This window comes from Polyodon spathula, chromosome 7, assembly GCF_017654505.1.
Source record: "Polyodon spathula isolate WHYD16114869_AA chromosome 7, ASM1765450v1, whole genome shotgun sequence".
Lineage (NCBI taxonomy): Eukaryota > Metazoa > Chordata > Actinopteri > Acipenseriformes > Polyodontidae > Polyodon > Polyodon spathula.
In genome coordinates this window covers 54791244-54812969 of record NC_054540.1, presented here as the reverse complement: position 1 = coordinate 54812969, position 21726 = coordinate 54791244, and the positions used below count along the sequence as shown (strand labels likewise).

Sequence of the window (21726 nt, the reverse complement as noted above, 5' to 3'; positions counted from 1 at the left end):
CTTGAAATGAAGACTAGAAAATGTAAAACTATGAAGGTATTACATTCAGAATGGCCTAGAGCATCTGACAGCAGCCTTCATGCAAATAAACAGAACCCCTTGTCTGAGGAACATTGCTTTCCCAGAAAGTGATTATCCCCCCGAAATCATATCTAACAAAATTAAACTGACCCATGTCTTTGTATCTGGAAGATACTTTGGAAAAACATTGCAGCTGTGTATACATTTGAAGACAATGCTAATACACTAAATAATCTTTTAAAAAACACACACATTTTTTTTGAAATTTTATTGAAAATGTTCACTAGTGCTATCATACTACAGTGAAGTGCTCAACTCTGATGTATGGGAGAACCTCTTCTGACATACATGGCATCCAAACTAGGACACTAACTTTGACCAAAAAGGTTTAAACAAGGAAAAAAAAAAAGAAAGCTCTGTATGAAGAACAGTCAATAGTCATTTTAAAATTCTTATGCAAGTTTTCACTTTTGTTTTTTTGAGTATTACTGCACAAAATAGATTTACTATAAAGTATATAAATAAGCTATGCAAGCCACACCATTCCTGGCACTCGCTCATTCCAGATGATTGAATACATCTGTCAAGACGGCAGCGTATTTTGCAAACAAATGTATCAAACTGTACAGAAATTAAAACATTCATCTTTTCTGTTTATAATTTAACACAAAAACAAGGGTCACAACTCAGTACCAAAGAGGGATCCAGTCATTTCTTCTGGAAATGAGCAGTGCAAAAATTCATTATTACAAAATAAGAGTTCAGTTAAACAAGTCTGACAGAAGACAGTGCCGGGGAGACATGCAGGGACCATACAGATTAGACAGGAAATACTAAAAGCACGCTGGAGAGACTCTGAATGTGGGTCCACATGGTATTTCATTTCTTCAGTATATGAAACAAACACAGCTAACTGACTTGCATCTATAAAATATTTCTTACAATGCACGTACAAGCACTATGATTGAATCCGTTTCACCCTGCAATTCACGATGGCTCTACAGTGTTCGAATACATAATCCGCAATCCATTATTCCACAACACTGACGAGACATTTTCTATCGCACATTTTTCAGACAATTTATTGTACTGGCATCCCTGCTGTGTTCTGTGTGATGGGTTTGAAACAGAGATAGCGCTAGCTGCTGTGTATGCTAGCCCCATTGACGTGTGTGTGTGTGGAGAATCAAACAATCCTACAGTTCATTGTTCTTTCTAGACCTGTAGATGCCAGTTGCAATGTTAGTTTTGGAAGGCGGCCATCTGTCCACTATGAACAGTGACCTCACGGAATCCCTGGATCACATGTATCTCAATGAAAAGCCCTTATAAATGAAACAATGGCCATTCAGCCATGCCATGATGTTGGATCTGGACATCACCTCTCAGTATTATTCCTGGCATTTGCCACAAATAAATCCTGCGAGCAGTTTAGGGAAGACAGTATCAAGTATCCATAGCTGTTTAGATCATTATAAACGACCATCAAAGGTCTTCAAGGCCCTTTTGCAATAATACTGAGGCTGGAACTGTGTAAAAAAACAAACATATACCATGTAAAGCTCACATAAAGGTTTGCTTAAAAAAAAAAAAAACAGGACACACAGAATAAAAGTTAAACCCGACAAACGGGATATTCTTGTAGAAGCTGCAATCCCCCTCTTCAAACATGTGGCGAAGACAGATTTAAAAGAAGCTAGAGAGAAAGAAACAAAGCAGAAGTTATCAAAAAGGAGGAAGCTCGGGCAGAAGCCAGTCAAAGAGATACCTGCCAGTTAAGAGCCACAGGCCATTCCCAGTGCAGCGCAGAGAAGAAACTCAGAGAGGCGTGGTCAATGGAGGGGAACAGATTAATACTGGAATTCAAAAAAATAATAAAGTGGATTCTTCTAAGTGACTTAAACCTTCAATAAATTTCAAATAATAATAAAAACAAATACAGTTCTATTTAGAATATTATATGATACCCCATATTTTCTACATTGCTGCAATGGTTGAGCAAGCTATGTTCGAAAGTTGCCTGTTTTCACATTAAAAGGGAAGAACTTGAACTAAATGTCAAAATGAAGGAAGCACTTTTTAATTTTTTAGTTGTCAGTTTTAATGTTGGCTTTACTGAATTACTCCTGTTTTAAATCACAGTGAATTATCAGCTGATCAGGCAGCCCTTCCTTGTGCATCGGTTTAGTTCTGTTTAAAAGGTGCACATTTAAATAGACACGTTTTACAAGAATTATCTTTGATCCCAGAACAAAAAGGGACACGTCATGCGTGCATCTGCTGTACAATTTAGCAATTTCATACAAACTGACTGCTTGTGCCGTTTCAAGCTGGCTCAGTCAGGCTTGTTCCAATGTGCATTTCCAATACATACTTCAATGGGGGTTTTCTCCCACAAACAGTGTGATACACCATCATTTATCCCAATAGCTTAAACTATAATCATCCTATGAAAAACAGAAGATAAATATAAAACAAAACTTCGTAAACCTGGTTATAAAAAAATCCGAATCAAATGTTCAAGCAGAAACATACTCTACGTTCTAGTTCTAGCAATGGTTAGCAGGAAGCACTGTTAGTATTATTAACACTACAGTTAAGAGAATACAATAGCTTGTCCTTCATGTTCACACGGGTGTGATCTTGTAATATCTAACCAGCGAGAGCTCGGGAGCTGCTTGGTCTTTAGTCAGAATAACAAACAAGTGAACACCTGGGTCCTTAGCAATGAATGGGGAGGAAGAACTACTCGATGCACATCCACGGATTACTGCAAAGGAAAGTAAATACACACAACATGATGCAAGGGACTGCACTCAACACTGCCACTCCATTACAGGTTTAACAGGCAAATAACTGCAGGAGTGGAAAGAAGACTCCCGCTGTAGAGCAGTTTGATCCATTCCTGGTTTTACTATGAGTTTCATCCATTCCTGGTTTTACTATGAGTTTGATCCAGCAGTTTGATCCATTCCTGGTTTTACATCTGAGCTTGTTACCTATACACTGAGGCTAATTGAGTAGTAAAATCTGGAATGGGCGACACTGCCATGCCAATAGGAGTCTTATTTCCATCAATGGAACTGGTTTATGTGGATGATTTGAACACTGAAGGGCATGGCTGGAATAAAGACCTGGCCTGCAACAGCCCCCCTGATTATACACCACAGCAGTGGTGATCTCTCACCTACAGGACCATATTCAAAAAGCATTCACCCCTGGCCAAGTTAACAGCAACACAAAGACTGGAGGTTAATTTAAGAGCTCCTACATGCATCTTAGCTGTGTCCTGAGCAAACTTCTCAGTGGTAAATGCCCTGCAAATGTGGCCCACAGTGTCTTTGTCACCACAGGCTGTACATCAAAGCATAAAGAGTTAGTTCTTTAAATATATATGCTAAATGCTAAACCTCTTGAATCTGTGTAGGCTACAAAACACGAATCCAATACACTTGAGATCCCACATGGTTCTGAATGAACAAGAACAACCCACAAGAGCGGGAGAGTCCTTTCTAGAAGGCAAACTGAAACACAAGAACTTCAGTAATCAAGAAGCAGTTTGGAGTGAATGACCCTTTATTTCCTCAGTGAAGACGAGTGCTTTGTGTACACCGATTTATAAATCCTGTCTGTGTGTCAATAAACACTGTGCCGATACAAAGTGTACATATAATATAAAAAATATATATAAAAATGAATATCTTGGATTTCAAGGTCACTTAAACATACTTTTGCATAATGTGCTTAGCAGTGCAGTACAGCCAACTTGCAATCCCTGAAGCTTAAAATAGCAAAATACAACTGCAAATGAAATGTGAAGTATGGCTCTTAGTTTACTAGAAAGCTTTAATGTTCTGCGCATGCAATGTGTAACTGTAGGTTCAAATAAAGTTAAACACCCAGGCCTAAAGCATGGGATATTTCTACTTTACCTCACGATCACAGTCACATATAATTATGACTATTCCCACTCCTATTATTATTATTATTATTATTATTATATTAATAATAATAATAATAATAATAATTCGCTATGTATCTTCAAGAAGGGGTACTACAACTTTACGATTCCTGATTTGTTTTGCTGGAAAGAAACTGCAGTCCATGCCAGCTGTACCTGTGCATTTCAAACCCATGCTGGATGTTTATTTGTATTTGAACAAGCACACACAGATATAGCTATGAAACACTTGTTTTCAGCGGTTTACTTTTGCTGTTACTCTTTCAGCACACGCCATCGTGCAAATGTGAGAAGCAGCAAATCAAACACAAATAATAAAAAAAAAAAACACAATGCAATTCAAGGAGCAGTCCCATTCATGGTTATTGCAGGTTTCTTCCACTTAGCACAGCCAGGTTTTCATTCTATATGGCGGGGGAGTGGGTAGGGAGCGGGCAGGGAACACACTGCAGCTTAACTAGGAACACATGGGACTTGCTGGGGGAGGGCTGTCTACAGGAAGCCTGAACTGGAAATGAAAGAGAGGTAGGGTTAAGAATGGACACTAACACAATAGTATAGTAGCTGAATAAAGTGTCAAATATAAAACCTAACACGCCTAATGCATGTTAGTTAATAATAAACAATACAATGAAACATGCAAGATAAACCAGATAGCACTGAGATGAATTTACTTTTACGATAAATAAACTCAGCTTGTATTAATCATTACTACAGTCCTGTAGCAACTAGTTGTTAGTTATATTTGTCCAATATATAAAGGTATTAAATGTGTTACTTGAACACAGTGAAGAGAATAATGGTTCAACTCCCTGTTGCTGGTAGCTAAGAACAGCTGCTTTCAGATTCAAGGTGAATGGGAGATTCCTTTAATGCAGTAATACTCAGATTTGACTCAAAGCCTGGAAACCCTGCTTCACCATCACAGCTATGAAACCCCAGTAATGATTTATAGGAGTGGGGTCACCAGAGCTTCTCAAAGTGGACACTACAACAGCAGCTATCCAGATATAGTAATCATTGCACGTCAATAGGGTTCATTTAAAATGAACAACAGATTTACACAATTCTACAAAGAAAAAGCAAATGAAAGGTCCAACATGTATTTAAAAACAGATCCCCTATATCTCAGCACAGCTTCCCTGCAAGCAGTAATGCAAACTGATTCAAATCAACGTGTGGCCTAAAGCCCTTTGCTAACTCTGCTTTGCGATGCTCAATGTCTGTCCAGATTATCTTAAGCACTGATTCAGCCATCGCAATCATTCTTTTCATGCCCCATGTGGTGCTCCTACCCAGATCTCATGGAGGATATCTGATAGTTTTGATGGGTAAAGAAGGTTGATAGCACGTGGTTCTTGTTCTGTGAAACTGTTTCAAATATGCAGGGTGGGTTTGGGTCTAGTTTGTAAAATCGGCATTATTCTTTCAAAAATAGGATTTAATTAGACTGGAGTAAATGGTTTGAAAATATAGGCCAATGTGTTTCTATAGGGCTTGCGTCCTGCCCTGCATAAATAAGTACAAAGTATTCCTGAGATTCAAAACTCCCTGGAACTGACCGTTCTAGCTTTGTGGCTCTAAATCCTAGAAGTACAAAAAACAAACGAAGCTGCTTAAAAGTAGCTCTACAAATATTAAACAAAGAGAAGTCTTTGACAGATGGTGCACATGTGCACTGCTAGTGCTGGCTTTGATCTGAATCGACAATTGTTTAGGCTTCATGAATAACAAGATCTCACAACAGCATATTGTCTCAAGTCTCAGGAGCGGGCTGGAACAGCAAGCTACAGTACAGAATTTCTAATATACTCTGTGCCTGACGCTGCAATTCCTATATTGGAGCCATCATTTACTATTCAAGCCTGCAAGTTGTCCTTTACTCCAGCCAGTACTGAAGCACTGGCTTAAACAACTTCATATAACCAAAATGAAAGAATGAATATTTAAAAAAAAAAAAAACAATCTAGGACAAATGACTTTGGTTTTTCACAACAGCGCAGTTTTAAACATTAACTACAAGAAGGGTAATCTCTTGCTTTTTTTAAATGTAGAGATGTGATGTTGTCAGTCTAAAGGAGCACTAGATATTCATGCACTGATTTCAATGAATAACTGTAAAGTTCATCTTAGTAATCCTTTCCCTCTTGAAGCGTTCTGTCACCGGGATTCCACCCGTGAAAGTTATAGCTGTATAACGCTAAAGTTTCCGGTCTGCTTGATTTGGCCATCAGACAGCCAAGCTGTGGATGATCCCATTCATTTTCCATCCATAAAAATAATCCTATTAAGGACGTTAGTAAGCTGGCATTCTTTTCCATTTGAACAGTCAGGCAACATCCATCAGTTTAGAGGTTGTGCCGAACTGTTAAAACCTTGTGTTTCTCTTTCCTTATGTAGCTCTAGACTGCTGTTCCTTATTGACAGCTCTTTAAGTTCGTCCAGGACACCAGAGACATTGTTACTAAGTGACTGTGGGACAGTTTGCTGGTGCCCGTCTCTTTCGTGAAGAACAAATGCAATATATCAAAAGGACTAGCCTGGAGAAAAACATCTTTAATTAATCAATTAGTTAATTCATTAGATTTCCATTTGGCCGGATGCCCAGTAGAAAACATTTCCAGAGTTGCAGAACAGTTGCAATTTACCCCCCCCCCCCCCCCCCCTTTCCCCCCCCCATTGGTAACGATACATACCAGGTAAGTAAGTAACTATGTGCATATATGGTCAGGGTTAGTAAATTGGCCTTACCAGGACAATGGGTCTTATGCATCATGCAGCACACAGTAGGGTTAACTGTAAAACAGCACACATGCACAAGCTGATGAAGGGGCAATGAAAGGGCTGAACATTATGAATGAACACACACGCCATGATGACACGCAAATGAAATGTGGACCCTGACAAGCGGAGCCAGACCCAGAGTGTGCTTGGAAGAAATCTGCAGTGAAGAGTGATTAACAGCACAGGAGGTGTGGAACCTCACACACACAGCCTGATCTGTGACTTCTCTCTTTACACAGCATGCTCACTGTTCTCTTTTAAAAGGGAGCAATCCTAGCAGTGAGACACACTAGCTGTGTCACAGCAGCAAGTGTGGACACTGTAAAACATTTTACAAGTATCAACAGAACCATGAAGGTTTGCTGCTGTGACCATCCACTGCTATACTTGCAATATTGTTCAAATCACATCGTACAGTACTTGTTTTCCATTAGTAGACACTTATACCACCCCCTTAGTTAATACTACAAAATACTCCATGTGCACTTGTATGTAAACTAATGCATACTGCTTATGCAATACAGACACAGCTGTGCTTGTAACTTACCATACATCAAGCGTCCACATGAAGCCAAATGGCACGTGAAGTAAAACCAATGTCACTTATTAGTGGAATTGTAGCACTACAGATTAAAGCCCTGCTTAGGTTACTCCTGCTGTTGAAATGGTGCAATGCAGAAACCACCAAGACATGAGGAAGAGTTTAAAAAGACCAGAAAGCATATCTGCCTTTCATTTAAATTCCATTTAGACAGTCCTGCTTGAAGCATAGACCACAGTTTGGTACAGATTCCCACTTGAATAAGATTATTCCACTAAATGTTTTTTTTTTTTTTTTTTTTTTTTTTTTTTTTAAACACACCTGGAACCAATCCCAGTTGTTTTTTTGAATGCCCACAGATCGAGCCATCTAACTACGTACTCCGTAGTCAAGTCTAGGATACAGTAGTTTCTTCATCCCAGATCAGATCTGTGTAAAAGTTGACTGATGAAACAGTCTGGGTTTCCATGAACATATAAGAGCCATACTCACTTTTTCCTCTCCTTGTCCTTCTTGAGGGTCTGGGAGCCTCCTGCCTGCAGCGCCTGTGCCTGAAGCAGCTCAGCGGCCGTCTTCCTCTGCTTGAAGACGTTCAGCTCATCGTCCAGGAGCTTCTTCTTGTCCTCCAACTTCTTCTTTTCGTCCTGGTGCAGCTTCTTCAAGCGGTCAAACTTGTCATGCAGCTATAAAAAAAAAAAAAAAAAAAAAAAAAAAAAAAGTTAGTTATATTTAAATTTTTTTTTTCCAAATTAATTGAAATACAAATACTAAATATTTCAGGAATTTGATAATTTGGCTAGCGGGTAACTCTTGGTTTGCTCTGAAGCGAATGGGATTGTCTTCGCATGGTAAATGGCCCCAATGTTAGAACAAGCCTGTTGCATAGCTGCTACTTTGATGGCATTTTTTTTTCTCAAGTTATCCTGGTGAAATGTGGGAACTCCTCCTTAACCTCCTTCTCTGCCTCCTTGAGCTCAGATTCCTTCTCCTTGACTCTCTGGACAAACATCTGTCTCATCTCCTCCTCCTTCTTCTGCAACTCTCCCATGAACTCGTTCCTTTTGGCCTCGTACGTCTCCTGCAGACTGTCCAAAAATAAGACAAGTCAATTCAAGAAAATCAAGATCGCTTTTTGAAAACACAATTATGAACAATACAGAAGGGTCTGACACAAGCAAGAACAGCTCTGAATGCCAGTGTGTTTAAATCATTGCAACAGGTCCTTCCCTGACATACTACACACTGTTAGAAACATCACTGAAAAAGACACATATGCACAGTTAAGAGATCTGATTTTCAGGCATGTGACACAAATGTTGTATGTTTAAGTGTTTGGTGGCGTCCTCCAATCAAGTTGAGAGTGTACTTCACGCACCCTCTCTGCTCCATCAGCAGAGTGCAAAAGAAAGTACACTGTGAACTGGATTAGAGACAGCCACTGATCACTTCAACATATTACAAGTTAAAAACAGGACTTGAGAATGCTTTGCCAAGTGCAACTGATCTACACTCTCTGTAAATTTTGAAGTATAGCTGCCGATAGGTTGCAATTGGGACATGACTTGCAATAACAATTTCTGTTCAGAACAGATCAGTTCACTTCATGCAGTTCTTCTCCTGACATCTCCAGACACAAATCACCGTGTGTACTTGAGCGTGGTTCAGAGTCGGCAGTGGGGGAAATCGCACCCTGCACTGCTGCACTGCCAGCCCCAGAGCCAGTACCTGAAGGGCTTGCAGTCGGGGTCCGTGTCTTTGAAGCCCATCTCCTCCAGTTTGCACCGCCGGTACAGCTCATAGTGACGGGCGTGGGTCTGCTCGCGGAGGTCCTCCATGTTCACTCGGATCAGCATCTCTCTCAGCTTCACGAAGTCACAGTGATTCTCATTTTCAACTGGGAACGCAGACACCCAGTTACTCGCACAACAGAATGGGGGCTGGTGCTCTATATAGCACCATGCTGCCTGATTACTGATACCTCACTCTGGGTCGCTTGTGATGGTGCATCTCTATTTCTTCAGGGTAACAGTTATTAACTACACACACACACTTGCTGGACAGTTTTAGTCTACATGGCATGTCTTGTGTTTCTTTTTAATTAAGCAGCACAGCCATCCACACACTGTCCATCAGAGCTGACGAACACAAAGTCAGTAGCAGCCTCAGGTCATCTCTTTCCTTTCCATTCAATTCAATTCATTCTGCACGTGGCAACTCAACCTTGCAAGAACATCAGTGTCTGACCAACAGCTACAACACTCACAACACTTCTTCAGTTCCTTCTTGAACACGGAGAAGGTCGTGTTTTTGTTATACCCCATGTGACTAAGACATATGACACTAGGATAAGCTGTGCTGGTCCACATGCAAGAAGTAGAACAAAGGTTTATTCACAGGACAGCTGAATATTTACATATTATACACAGAGCTGAAACGGAATAATGATGTTCTATTAATATTCAACGGATTGCAGCAGTATTCTCTATATCTTTGAAATACTACAAAGTATGTGATTTTCAGAGATTTGTGGATCCTAATGCTCAGTGTTTTACTAATATATATATATATAAACACATTGAGTAAATGTTTAGGCCAACCACAGCTAATCCAGATCCTTCATTGCTTACAATATGCACTCATGCAAGTCAGAATAAACGAGCAGTTCTTCACAGAGCTGTCCTTTCATTTCCTCTGCCAGGATCTGAAAGCTTCTTACCCTGGACTGTCCCCCAGGGGTATTGCCGAGCTTTCACCATCTTGTTCCCAATCTTCACTTCCTCAGTGCTTCCAACCACCGCAAATGGCAAATGGGCCTGGAAACAAACAAACAAAGTAAAACTGTGCCAGAGATCACTTCTAATTGTACAAAGAGAAAAAACACTGAACACGAGACTCTTACTAAAATTGCAACATAGTATTCATGCGAGAATGTGCGCAAGGACGATGCCTCATTACAGTTCTGATAACAGATCAAGCTGTATGCTTTTAATAACAGCAGGGTGATGGTTGTTTTCAGGCTGATTCTAGATGCTGCCGGTGTATCCATTTCCCCGTTATCACTGGCTCTGCAAGGACCTCGCACTGCAAGGGCAGCGCCGCTGATCCAGGCATCAGGGCTCGCTCTATTAAAACTATCTGCAACTGGAAACCATGCAGCTCAGGAGGCAGACAAAACACAGTTCTGTACCAGGAGTTAAAGTGTGCCCTGGCAAACCTCTTATCTCATAGGAACTACAAATCTTTACATATCACACTACAGCCCAGTCACAATTACTGCTGACTAATGTGGACAATGTGTTTGTTTGAAAGTATATAAACACGATTCTTAGCAATACATGCAGGCTACAGTTTTCAGGGATAAAGAACCAGCAAAGACGGATTTGGTGATAGAGATCGCTTTGTATTTAATAGTTTTTACAGGTACCCAATATACATGGTGGCATCCTCATTTAAGCAAAATAACATGTGTCAGTATGCTGAAAACATAATGAAAAGCATTGAAAAAAATCATACCCATAGGAAATGCCTAGTTTGGGTTTGATTTTTTAATCTCTGGAATACCAGTTCATGTCCACTAGGCAGCAAAGTGCTATGGTCAGTGAAAACAGTATTGAATACACTCACTATTAAACCTACTTTAAAAACCTCAGTCCTTAGACTTCTGTGTGTTTTTCAGATATTTACTACTCCCTGCAGGACCAGACTCCGGTTCTCTCTGTGTCCTTTTCCTTGCCTGAGGCAGTGGAACCGACACAAACAGTTTAAAGAAAATAGGAACATTTGTGCTTTAAATAGTCGAGTTTGTTAATAAAGACAGTGGGAAAGGCAATGCATTCTGGCTCGCTTCCAGCTGTAAACATGTTCAAAGTGAAAGCTCCAAAGAGCCTTTGTTCATCTTGACTTCACTACCACTCTGAAATGAGAATATTCCAATTCTTCCACACAAACTAGGGGACACATTTTCTATGGATAGTACCTCCCAACACAGAGACAGAGAGTTAGAGATACCAGCCTGTAATGTAGTTTAGGATCTAAACTTGCAACCATAACAAATCACACCAATCACCTTGTTTAAGTGTCTCTCGTGACCACAAAGCAATGATCAATGCTCTTGTGCTCCTGTGCTTCCTTGTAAGATTTAAATAATATACTGAAGTGCTGAGGCAAGAGGCTTCCTCATTCCAGAATGCCGTGCAATCACTCTGTTGACAAGGGACGGGTCAAACCCACTGTCAACACAGATTTGCAACTTTAAATTCAATGTGGTAACTTACTGGTAACCAAAGTAAGGAGCTAAGCACTGGAGTAATATGTTGTGAAAGAGGAGTGTGGCAAAGCAGTTTGGCAGCTGCATTCTGGATTAGCTGAAGCCTTCCGAGTTTAGTGACAGGTATAGCAACAAGCAACTGCAACAACCAAGGCGAGAGGTTATGAGTCGAATCTAGTTTACAGAATTGCAAGTGGTCTTAATAGTGAACTGGTGTTTATATCAAGCTGTGTATAAGAAAGGAGAAATTCTTAATATATGGAAGAGCTCAGCAAAGGGCCAGCGAGCGCTGTGGTGGGCGAGGGCGCACCCTAGTGGGAGCTGTTAAACTTACATTCATGTTGGCGTTGATCTCGGCTACAGTCTCGTCATCGGTGGGAAACTGGTAGATCTGCACGCCGTTGCTGACCAGCTCGCTTGTGATCTTGATCTTGAATTTCGTCAGTTCACTCTTGGAGATGGCATCTGATTTGGCAATGACTGGTATAATGTTGACCTGTAAGAAACAAAAAGGTGGTGGTGAAAAGAACGGGGAGCTTAAACTGTGGGAATTGGAGAAGGCAGGGATGTTACTGTCATTAAATGCCTTTGGTTACCACATTGAACTCATGTGTTATCTTGAGTCCGTGAAACCAGCCTTATATGCTCCACAGCACCCCCTGCAGGTAGGAATGTGCAGCTGCATTCTGTCCCACAACTGCTACCTGTCAATATCCATGTTAAACTAACAGCAGATTACATCAAAATGACCTACATGCAGCAAACCTGCTGCAATGCAAAATCCAGACACACAAATAGCCACATACTGTAAAGATATATTCTGTTTTTTACAACACCATACCATTCTTTATCCTGAAAGGCAATCTTTAGAAAGGGAAAAACAAAGGTCACGTCTTTATGCTATTAATTCCACAAAATAAAATCAATCACCCCAATCAATAAAGGGGATTCAATCCTGGCAGATTACTGCAAGGCTGGTAGAGTGCAAGTCAGTGTCCAGACAACAGCACTCCAACTTTGGATAGGGAGACATGCAACAGAGATCACCTCAGAGGGAGCTAAAGAGCTGGAGTTTATATATATAAAAAAAAAAAAACCTTTGATGCAAAGTTCACTCTGCTCTACAGACCATTTATCAGTGAATCCCGACTGCCCGTTTCAGCAGTGCTTAACAACACATCTGTCTTTGAAGGCTGTTTGAATAGTTCGTGACAGAAGTTTTTACTTCTCCAAAACTTGTCAAAACAGAAAAACTGTTACAGTGCAGTGGACTAACCGTAAATCGCATCATTCAAACAAACAAGGCTTAATTCAATGCAAAATATATCTCGCTTAACCTACAGATGAACAGCTGAATAGTGCCGATTACCACATCCCCCAAATAAAACATGGAAAACACTTTGTGTGATCTTCCTCAAACTGGTTCATATTTAGCTTAAACAAGCCCACTACAGTTCCCTGTTATTTTGTTCATTGATGAATTTGGTTTATATGCAGTTAAGTGATGCCGACAGTACATTTTGCCTGCAGTACACTCAGAACTTTAAAAAGACAACCATGGATTCACAGAGACACCCATTCTGGCAATGTACTTTACTGTATGGAGGAGTTCGAACTAATTCACTGTGCTCAGCATTTCACCATTTTATGATCCGTAAGTTACTGAAAACCAAGAAGCCACACATTTCTCATGCGGTTATGAACAAGGACGCAAAGGAAATCCATGCTGGTGCAAATAAAAGGGGACTGCAACTATGCCAAGCACAAGACCTTTATAAAGAACTGTCGTGCATGAAATTTCAAACCATCAAGTATCAAATACATTTTGACAAGTCAGAACACAAGCTGTATTTTGATGCAATTTGATAATTCTAAAATCAATATTTCTCCACTTAAGGAGTTAAACATGCACAGGCTAATCTGTCACATTTAGAACTATGACTAAGCACACAGTATTTTTAAACAGCTGTTGCAACACAGAAGTTTCCCAGTTACGTCACAAACACAAAGCATTGACTAATGCAAGTATGTTTTAAATAAAAATACGATGAAACAAGCAGGGTCCCAATTAGCTTCATTACAAGTAACGGGTCTTGATGCACAGCACACCGTTTGGGGTTATGAGAGCGAGGAATGAGGAATCACAAAACCTGTAACTTACAAATAAAAGAAACTAAAATACCAAACTGAAAAGCTATTTCAATCACTTCAAGATACATCTTTATTGTACAGCAGCGCTGTCCTGATACAGCAGGTATAACACACCATAGCAATTCATTAAAACACATATTTAACCATCTGTCTAGTTATTTTCATTCTTGTCGTTATAGTTACCATAATTACTGCCTGATCTGATGCATGGTTCTTTCCAGTGATGGACAGATGACTCCCATTCAATTGCAGATTCACCCATTCCAGGTTAATACCAGCTTGATTAGACAGTCTGTAACAAGCTCAGGTGGGTTGTTAAACTTACAGTAAACCCAGGATTTGGATCAAACTGCTATGCAATGGGAGCCTTATTTCCATCCTGGAGGTTTTCACTCTTACCTTGCTGTCCAGCTTCTTCATGGTGACCAGGTCGAGGGACTTCAGCGAGTGGCCAGTGGGGGCTATAAAGTACAGACAGGCGTGGATCCGGGAGTCATGGTAACTGTGGAGCGTGCGTTTGATTTTCATTTCCTCCTGAAGGTAGGCCTCGAACTGCGTGTCAATGAACTCCACGACTGACTTGTAGCTTCAAAACAAAGAGGGTGAACTGCTCAAGCAGAGGTGGGTTGGTCAACAAAGTTAAACCACAACTACCAGCAAAGTGTGTTTGGGGCCAGCGAGGGGCATTCAAAGTATTTCTGCAAACTTGGTCCCAAAAATGGTTTAATTGAACCTACAAAACCTTCAAAATGGTACAAAAGTGCAATAGGCCAGCACCCTAACAAGCAAACAGGGTTGGGGTCAACTCCTCCTTTCCACTCCCTTTTTAAAATCAATTCCCAATTCCACTTCCCAGTCTCTTTTAATCAATCCCAACACACCACGGATCAAAACTGGAGTTAGCAGCATTCTGTTAAAATGAGCTCCTCACCGAGGCAACGAATCACTCAGTCTCTAAAATATAAACTTCTAATTCCTTCGGAGGAACTGGGAATTGTAAAACAGGAGCGGACCCCAACCCTGCTAACACAACGCCATTGTTTTGTCTTTGTATATACCGTGAACACTTCAAAACCTTAGACTGTGATGGTCCAAATGAAAGCCCTAATGTGTCATATATTCAGCACAGGCACACGTCAGAAATGTCAGGGTTTCTGTATGCATCTCACATGTGAATACTTGTCAAGCTGGTCTACAATGTGTACTTTCCTTTAAATGGATCAGCTCTATTCACTGTCTTAACCAGGATAGTAAAGTGCTGGAAATGTAACAGGACAAAACAAAGCACTTATTTGTTTTAAGAAATTGCGGCATATCTTCAGTTTTTCTACATTTAGCAGTCAACTGATCTGGAAAATGACAATAACTGCACTTTCATCTGTACACTCATCTGAGTGCTTTAAGGCTGAATTAACACAGCTGTAACTGGTTCATTTAGCGCACATGCTTGAACGCTACCCTCTTAAATCTTTGTTATTGAAAGCTATGGCAGACAGTGCACAATGTATGAATCAATGTTTTGATTTACGAATTTCGATACATTAAACGTAAAAAAAAAAAGGTTGCAAGTTCAGACCGCAGCATTATATTAATATTAATCTATAACAAAATGTTTCAATTGTTATAAATTCACTTGCAGGCACAGACAGTGCAGTTTTAATATGTAAACTGTGCTGGAGCTATTCAAGCTGGGTGTAACACCTGGAGTGGGTAACCCTGCTATGCAATAGGAGTCTGGTTGAAAGCGGCACTGCCTACCTCTCCTCCTTGTTGATCTGGTCTCCGAACCCCACGGTGTTGACCACAGTGAGTTTGAGGCGCACGTTGCTCTCCTGTAGCTCGTAGGTGTTGGATTTGAGCTGGACTCCGGGCTGGCTGTGCTGGGCGGGCTCCCCTTCAAACTTGGTGTTGAACAGAGTGTCCATCAGAGTGGACTTCCCCAGACCAGTTTCACCTGGAAACGGCACAACACAACACTGAAGAAAGTGTGTCTGGGTTTCACTTCAGATGATATAGGCAACCGGCAAAGAAAAAAAGATCAGTGACAACAGGACACCTCCCCCCCAAAAAAATGAAAATAAATAAATATATAACACCCGCCACAAAACCGTCAATAGGGTGCAGTGCCACTATGGAGAGCTTTGATAGCACTACTTGAGCAGGACAGGTCTACAAGGAGTTCAAAATATCCCAAGTGATCAACTGTCGCCTACAATTCCTTCGTAGAAACTGGGGGCAGAAACATTAAGTTCCAGAATTGTCCAAGCCCTGTAATTATTGTATATTATAGTGGCTGCCCTACAGTGATGTAACCAGCATTGTGCACCAACAAGCTCCACCCAAGCACGGCATTAAAAGACTGGAGGTACCGTACAGTAATCTGTTCACGACGCTGGGCACATCGTCGGAAGAAAAACAGCTTGATTTCTGGAACAGAAGGACTTCTGGTGGACTTGCACTGACTCACAGATCAACTGATCCCCTGTGACAAGGTTACAATGCAGTTTGGAAAAATTCAGCATGCATGCTGGAATTAATAAAAAACAATGTGACAGCTACTAAAATACTCACGCAATATTAAACAAGGTAACCTACAAGCTTTTATGAAACAGCTACGATCTATTTAAAAGAACTGCCTTAGCAGCCAATTCAATTTAGTGCGCCTCTCGGATCATCAATCAAGCTGTCAGAGAGCAAGCTGCTGCAGCTGGATTCAGAGATGGCTCGCCATTCACGGTGTCTTAATAGGGAAGCTGTTATACAGAGTCTGCTTGGCTCGATAGAGACGTGTTTTTAACATACTTGCACTGGTGCCAGAAGATGCTGTGTACTACTGACATTTTATTATCAAAGAAAATGCGCAAAACCGGACCTCAGTAGCTTTGTTCGTGAGACAGTCAGTTTCAAGCTACCGTACTCTGGCATCAAAACATTTTTCCACTGCATTGTCATTCGTATGACCTCACTCATTTGTTATGGAGAACAATAACAAAAGTATTTTACTGGGAATAGAAATCTACTACCAACTGTATACTATACAGTAAGAAAGCAGCAAGATCTGTCTCTGGTCACATATGATATAGGTGAGCCTTTTCAAGAAGCTGCAGAACACATCTGTGTCACAGGTACTGCTGAAACAGTGCAATATTTTAAACAGCTGTTGGTGCTTCCAAGACAGTCAGGGATCATGCACAGTTACAGCAGGGCTTACATTATAACTGGCAGACTAGATATGAAAAGTTTGCATTAGATAACTGTCTCCTACAACGTTTGAAGGAACATCTTGCATAACAAAGATCATTCATACAAGACAGGGAATTCCAAGCACTGTACCCCAAGCACCTCACTTTTCATGAAACAGTATTTAAAATAACGTATCTTTAAAAAAAGAAAGCTCTTGTATATTTGCATTTAGTTGGTCAACAGCACTCTTCAGTTTCATTGCTCCATAACTGGTTTTGCAGCATAACTCATGATACCAGGTAAAAAACATTTAACTGCAAGAGGTCACTGTACTGTAGAGAACAAAAAAACTTTAGTCCAGCAGACAAACGCTTTTGCTATCTGCCTTCCCCAGCGCAGGCATAACAAATGTAAGTGTAGGAGGTGTTCAGCTTGATGGTCTTCGGTGAACGCCACTCGTTCCCTTGGTAGGGATTCCGGTACTCACCCACACAGAGGATGTTGAAGCAGAAGCCGTGGTTAACGGACTTGTTAACCAGCTGGTCCGGCATGCTGTCAAAGCCCACATGACCAGACAGAGGAACAGTACGAAGACCTTCTCCCTGTTAACACACACAACGAGAGGCAAGACATGGAAATTATTTATGCAAAACACAAAAGGACTAAAAATGAAACAAAAAACATGACTGGTTTACAGCATGGGACTGAATTTCATTGTGGGATGCTTGGGACTCCCAAGGAAGATGCACTGTATTCCTAAATGAGACGATTACTTTTAATCAGACTATCAAGACGATTGTGCACAGGTGTACTGTACATTAATTAGGTAAACAAACTATTTTGCCATTCTCATCAGGCGATGCTCAGCAAAGTCATTTCTGACCTGTATATCACAATGGTATGAAGCCTCATTCTCGTCACGGCACCCTTAACCAAACTGCAATTCGTGAGCTTAAAAGCATGCATCTGGCAAACCTGAATCTTTTGCACTTGCAAGGTGCTCATGTGAACTGCAGCCAAGAACCGACTTCCTGTTTCCTGTGTCTTAACTTAATCTACAGGCTCCCAGTGGCTGTGGTGAATAGTTAGACTGCTCTTACATGTATGGAAAGTACTGACGGCTCTTTGTAGTTCATGTTCTGTTGAGCTGAAGACTAGACTTTCGGTCCTCAAGTGCACGGCGCAGCCCTGTGAGCTGGAAGCACAGCATCTGAACACCTGATCAAACCGTTTCAGACACCATTTCCACAAGGCCACTGGGCAAGAGTTTTGAAATCTGCTCCTCTTATTTTTCTAAAAATAAACAGTAAATGTTGCCCTTTAATCCTGCTTGTGCTTCACCCCAGGTGTGATTAAGAGCTAGCTGCATTACACAGACCCACTATATCAAAACTAGGCAGAAGAGTCCCTACATTCACACTACACTAGTTACACACAAGTGAGTTTTTAGTCCGTTTAGAACTAAAGTGGAGCACCTTTTTATTTAGGAGCAAAAGCACTGCAAATTTGTCCTACTACATTTTTGTATGCCAACCTCAAATACTGAAAATATTACGGTTTTAGGGGTAGAAAAATTTCAAGACTGGTACTTTGTTTCAACAGACAGGAGGCTGTTTATAGCGGGCGCTGCACAGCACGTGGTTCTGGTATTACGCACCACGGTTTTTCCTGACACACACACACACACACACACTCAAGCAACAAACCCAACCAAACTACACACCAGCCTCTTCACAGAAGTCACCCAGATCTCTGGATTAGTTCTGGCATCTACTCTGATGACATCACAGCTGATCAGGAGCCAGCATCTGTAGTGATGAGCCTGGTCACTGCTGGACTTGAGAGCGTCACTTCCGAGGAATACCGAAATAAAACATTCATATTCCCAGTTCATATTCCCACCACACTGCACCTAACACAGGTTTCTCGTTCAATACTTCATTCATACACGCCTCTGTCCAGCAGCAGAAATGAAAACGATATAGGGCAGCACTTAAAGTTTTGACGAGAATACCTTTACAGTTGATTAAGACTCCTCCTTGAAATAAATCTTAAGATGGAATGTTTCAAGTCACGGTCAAAATTAAAAATGACTGCAAGACGGTCCTGTTGAGATTTTTTTTTGTGTGACATTTTTACATTGTATTTTGGCCATGATGCCACATAAGAGTTAATAACGGATTTACACTGAAGGTGCAGCTGCAGATCAGACAGCCCCACACTGACTGAATCAGTGCTTTGATCAGCGATATTAAAGCAGCAAGAACTGCTGCCTCTGGAGTAGCTTTGAAGAAACGACTGACGCAATTGAATTTAATTCATCTTGGAGCACGGTCAAACTACAGCAGAGCTAGTAAATATACATACAGAGAGGCAATTTGTACATTTAGTTACCTACCCAACTCCAACAGGAGGTTGTGAAAGCACAGCTCACAACCAGACACTGTCGAGAGCACATCACAACCCACTGGCACAAAAACTCACATATAACAGGGTGTGCTAAACTGTACTAAAAATAAGAGGGGGGGGGAGGTGATTTGTCTTTTCACCGAATCTGGACAGAAAGTTAATATTGTACCAAATCCCTCTGGATTTCTTGTTATGACCTCACACTTTTTAAAAAAGACCAGGCTACTTGTGATTGGCATCTGTTAGCCAGCTGTGCAACACTAAACAAACAAGGGCTGTCTGGGATTGCCACACCAGTTAATGGGTTTACAAGCAAAGCTGCTGACCTGTGAAAGATGTTTAACCAAGTGGTCACTATCAGTGGAAAATCTACTGCCTGTCTTTTTCCGGTTTCCTATTACCAGTAAAAACTGTTCTGCCAGTAAGAAGCCCCAGAAAGACTACTGCCGGTAGTTTAATCGGGGCTGAAAGAAGAGAAACACTTCTATATATTATTTACTTTACGTTTAGAAAAAGGAGCTACTGGAGCGGAATCAGCTGCTGGTGCCAGTAACAATCGTACTGGTAGCAACAACCGACTTATTTTAAATATGGGTTGAAGGTAAAGGGGTCGGGTTGGAACTGTATACACTCCGTAGTTCTGCATTTGGAAAAATAATATGAAACAACAACTTTGGAGTTACTTTTAATCAAGTGTAAATTTGCGATTGCTCAAACTCAGGCCACCACGCAGGGCTGCCTTTGAAAAGGTGATCAAATCCTAGCATCACGCTTTCGCTGGGATGAGCATGCATTCAAACTGGCGTGTGCCCGTGTTCTCATAATTGGCTATTTCGTGTTATTAATTTGTGTCGGTTGGTGTACTTTCCACAAACAAACGGGACTGTGCAGTACTGTAACCAATTAACAGTGTCTGATAAATAGCCTCCTTTGCGCTCTTGCAAACTTACAACACTCAGTTTTACCTGTGGTTAATCACAGTGTTTTCCCAGAGCCAGAAGGAGTCTTTGCACTAATCAAATTAGAGTAAGTTAGCATGCTATTCCTTCACATCCCGTAGCAGACTGTTTATAAACAACACTATGCAACTAAGGGCACTTGTTTTGCCTCAACTGATTCATTCATGTAGGCAACGCCCAGCGTGCACAGCGAGAGGAGTGACAGGACTCGAACACAATGCAAAATAGCGGAATTGAATATGGTGCCTCATAACTTGCAATATTCTGCTGCTCCCGTTTAGACAACGACCGAAACGTGCGGACAAACATTAGTGCGAAAACGTGAACACCATGACCATTAGAAATGCCTCTTTAAATGTATATTTCATTGAAAAAAAAATTATCATTCTAGTCAATACATCAAAAGCGCGTTTAGCTGAGAGGAGCGGTGCTGCGCCTTCATTGTAAATTTGTCTTTAATCAAATATCACATTTGTAGCCTTTCATACGAGTTTCTTGTCGGAAATGCTGTAATCCATATATATATATTATATATATTATATATTATCTATATATATATATACATCTTGTATATATATATATACACACACACACACACACACACACACACACACACACCAATATACAAAATGCACGTATTTTTCCGTTAGCTGATATCAAACCGTAAAAACAAGGTTATTGTTTACAGGAAATATTATTATTGTCTCAATGTTGTAATTCTGCGTATTGCAAACACACATTTTTGTTTAATCCATTTTAAAGCAGCACAAAATGAACACGAACTCACCGCTTGCCGAGTTACCTCTGTCGCCGCCATGGTTAGCTAGTTGCAAACCGATCCTAAACAGGAAACACGGGCAGCATCAGCACAGAGGAAAACTGTTACACCGAGGAGCATACCAACTTCAACACGGTACAGCGTGCGACTCGCCCCAGACGCTCCACACACCGGCAGCTCAATTTACGAGATGTGTAATGTGCACGACTCTTATTAGTACCCTTTAACGCTAACTTTTCTTTAAAATGTTTTTTTTTTAGAATTTGATATACATGGTTTCCACCCCCTCTTTTGAGATGGTCCGTTCTAACGTCTATTGAAGAAAGGCATGGCTATGAATTGAAATACTTGTTCATGAAGATACTCCATCACTGAAAGTACATGTAAGGTTTTGAGTAAAACAATACATTGTGATGAAATACAGTGCTTTATTTACAGTTTAATAAGCATCTTATGAGAAATGATAGGAGAAATTCCACATTTTACTTGTTGTTACCCAAAAGCATTACCTTGTTAGCTTTCCAGTTTGTTTACATCCTCCTGAGGTAGTTTCAACGCACAGACTTGTCTGTGTTTGTGCTCCTGGGATTGCGGTGTGGTTATTTATAATATACAGTGAAAACATGTTTGATGAGCTGCTTATTGTACTGTTTAGTGCCATTGTAATTATAA

General features: G+C 40.7%; 1 protein-coding gene across 4 annotated transcripts; it reads right to left on the bottom strand.

Annotated features, from left to right (window-relative positions):
• Positions 1-290: 290 nt before the first annotated feature.
• Positions 291-21165, bottom strand: LOC121318838 (septin-6). Of its 4 annotated transcripts, XM_041255943.1 has the most exons (11): positions 21064-21165; positions 17396-17510; positions 15484-15679; positions 14125-14311; positions 11909-12070; positions 10024-10120; positions 9033-9201; positions 8260-8392; positions 7800-7990; positions 6734-6778; positions 3580-4490 (listed from the first exon to the last, which is right to left on the bottom strand). In XM_041255943.1, exons 1-10 carry the CDS (start codon positions 21091-21093, stop codon positions 6775-6777), a joined length of 1284 nt encoding a protein of 427 aa, XP_041111877.1. In that variant the 5' UTR covers positions 21094-21165; the 3' UTR covers positions 3580-4490; positions 6734-6774. The 4 variants fall into 4 exon arrangements, with proteins under 4 accessions (XP_041111876.1, XP_041111874.1, XP_041111877.1 ...); XM_041255942.1 differs by lacking the exons at positions 3580-4490; positions 6734-6778 and adding an exon at positions 291-1717; XM_041255940.1 differs by lacking the exons at positions 3580-4490; positions 6734-6778 and adding an exon at positions 1724-2791.
• Between the last annotated feature and the right edge of the window lie 561 nt (positions 21166-21726).

Coding starts and splice junctions, on each gene's coding strand:
- LOC121318838 (XM_041255940.1), bottom strand. CDS start 21,093: ATGGCGGCGACAGAGGTAACTCGGCAAGCG. Junction 17,511..21,063: donor CAGAGGTAACTCGGCAAGCG/GTGAGTTCGTGT, acceptor GTGTGTTAACAG/GGAGAAGGTCTTCGTACTGT. Junction 12,071..14,124: donor TGAAGAAGCTGGACAGCAAG/GTAAGAGTGAAA, acceptor TGTTTCTTACAG/GTCAACATTATACCAGTCAT.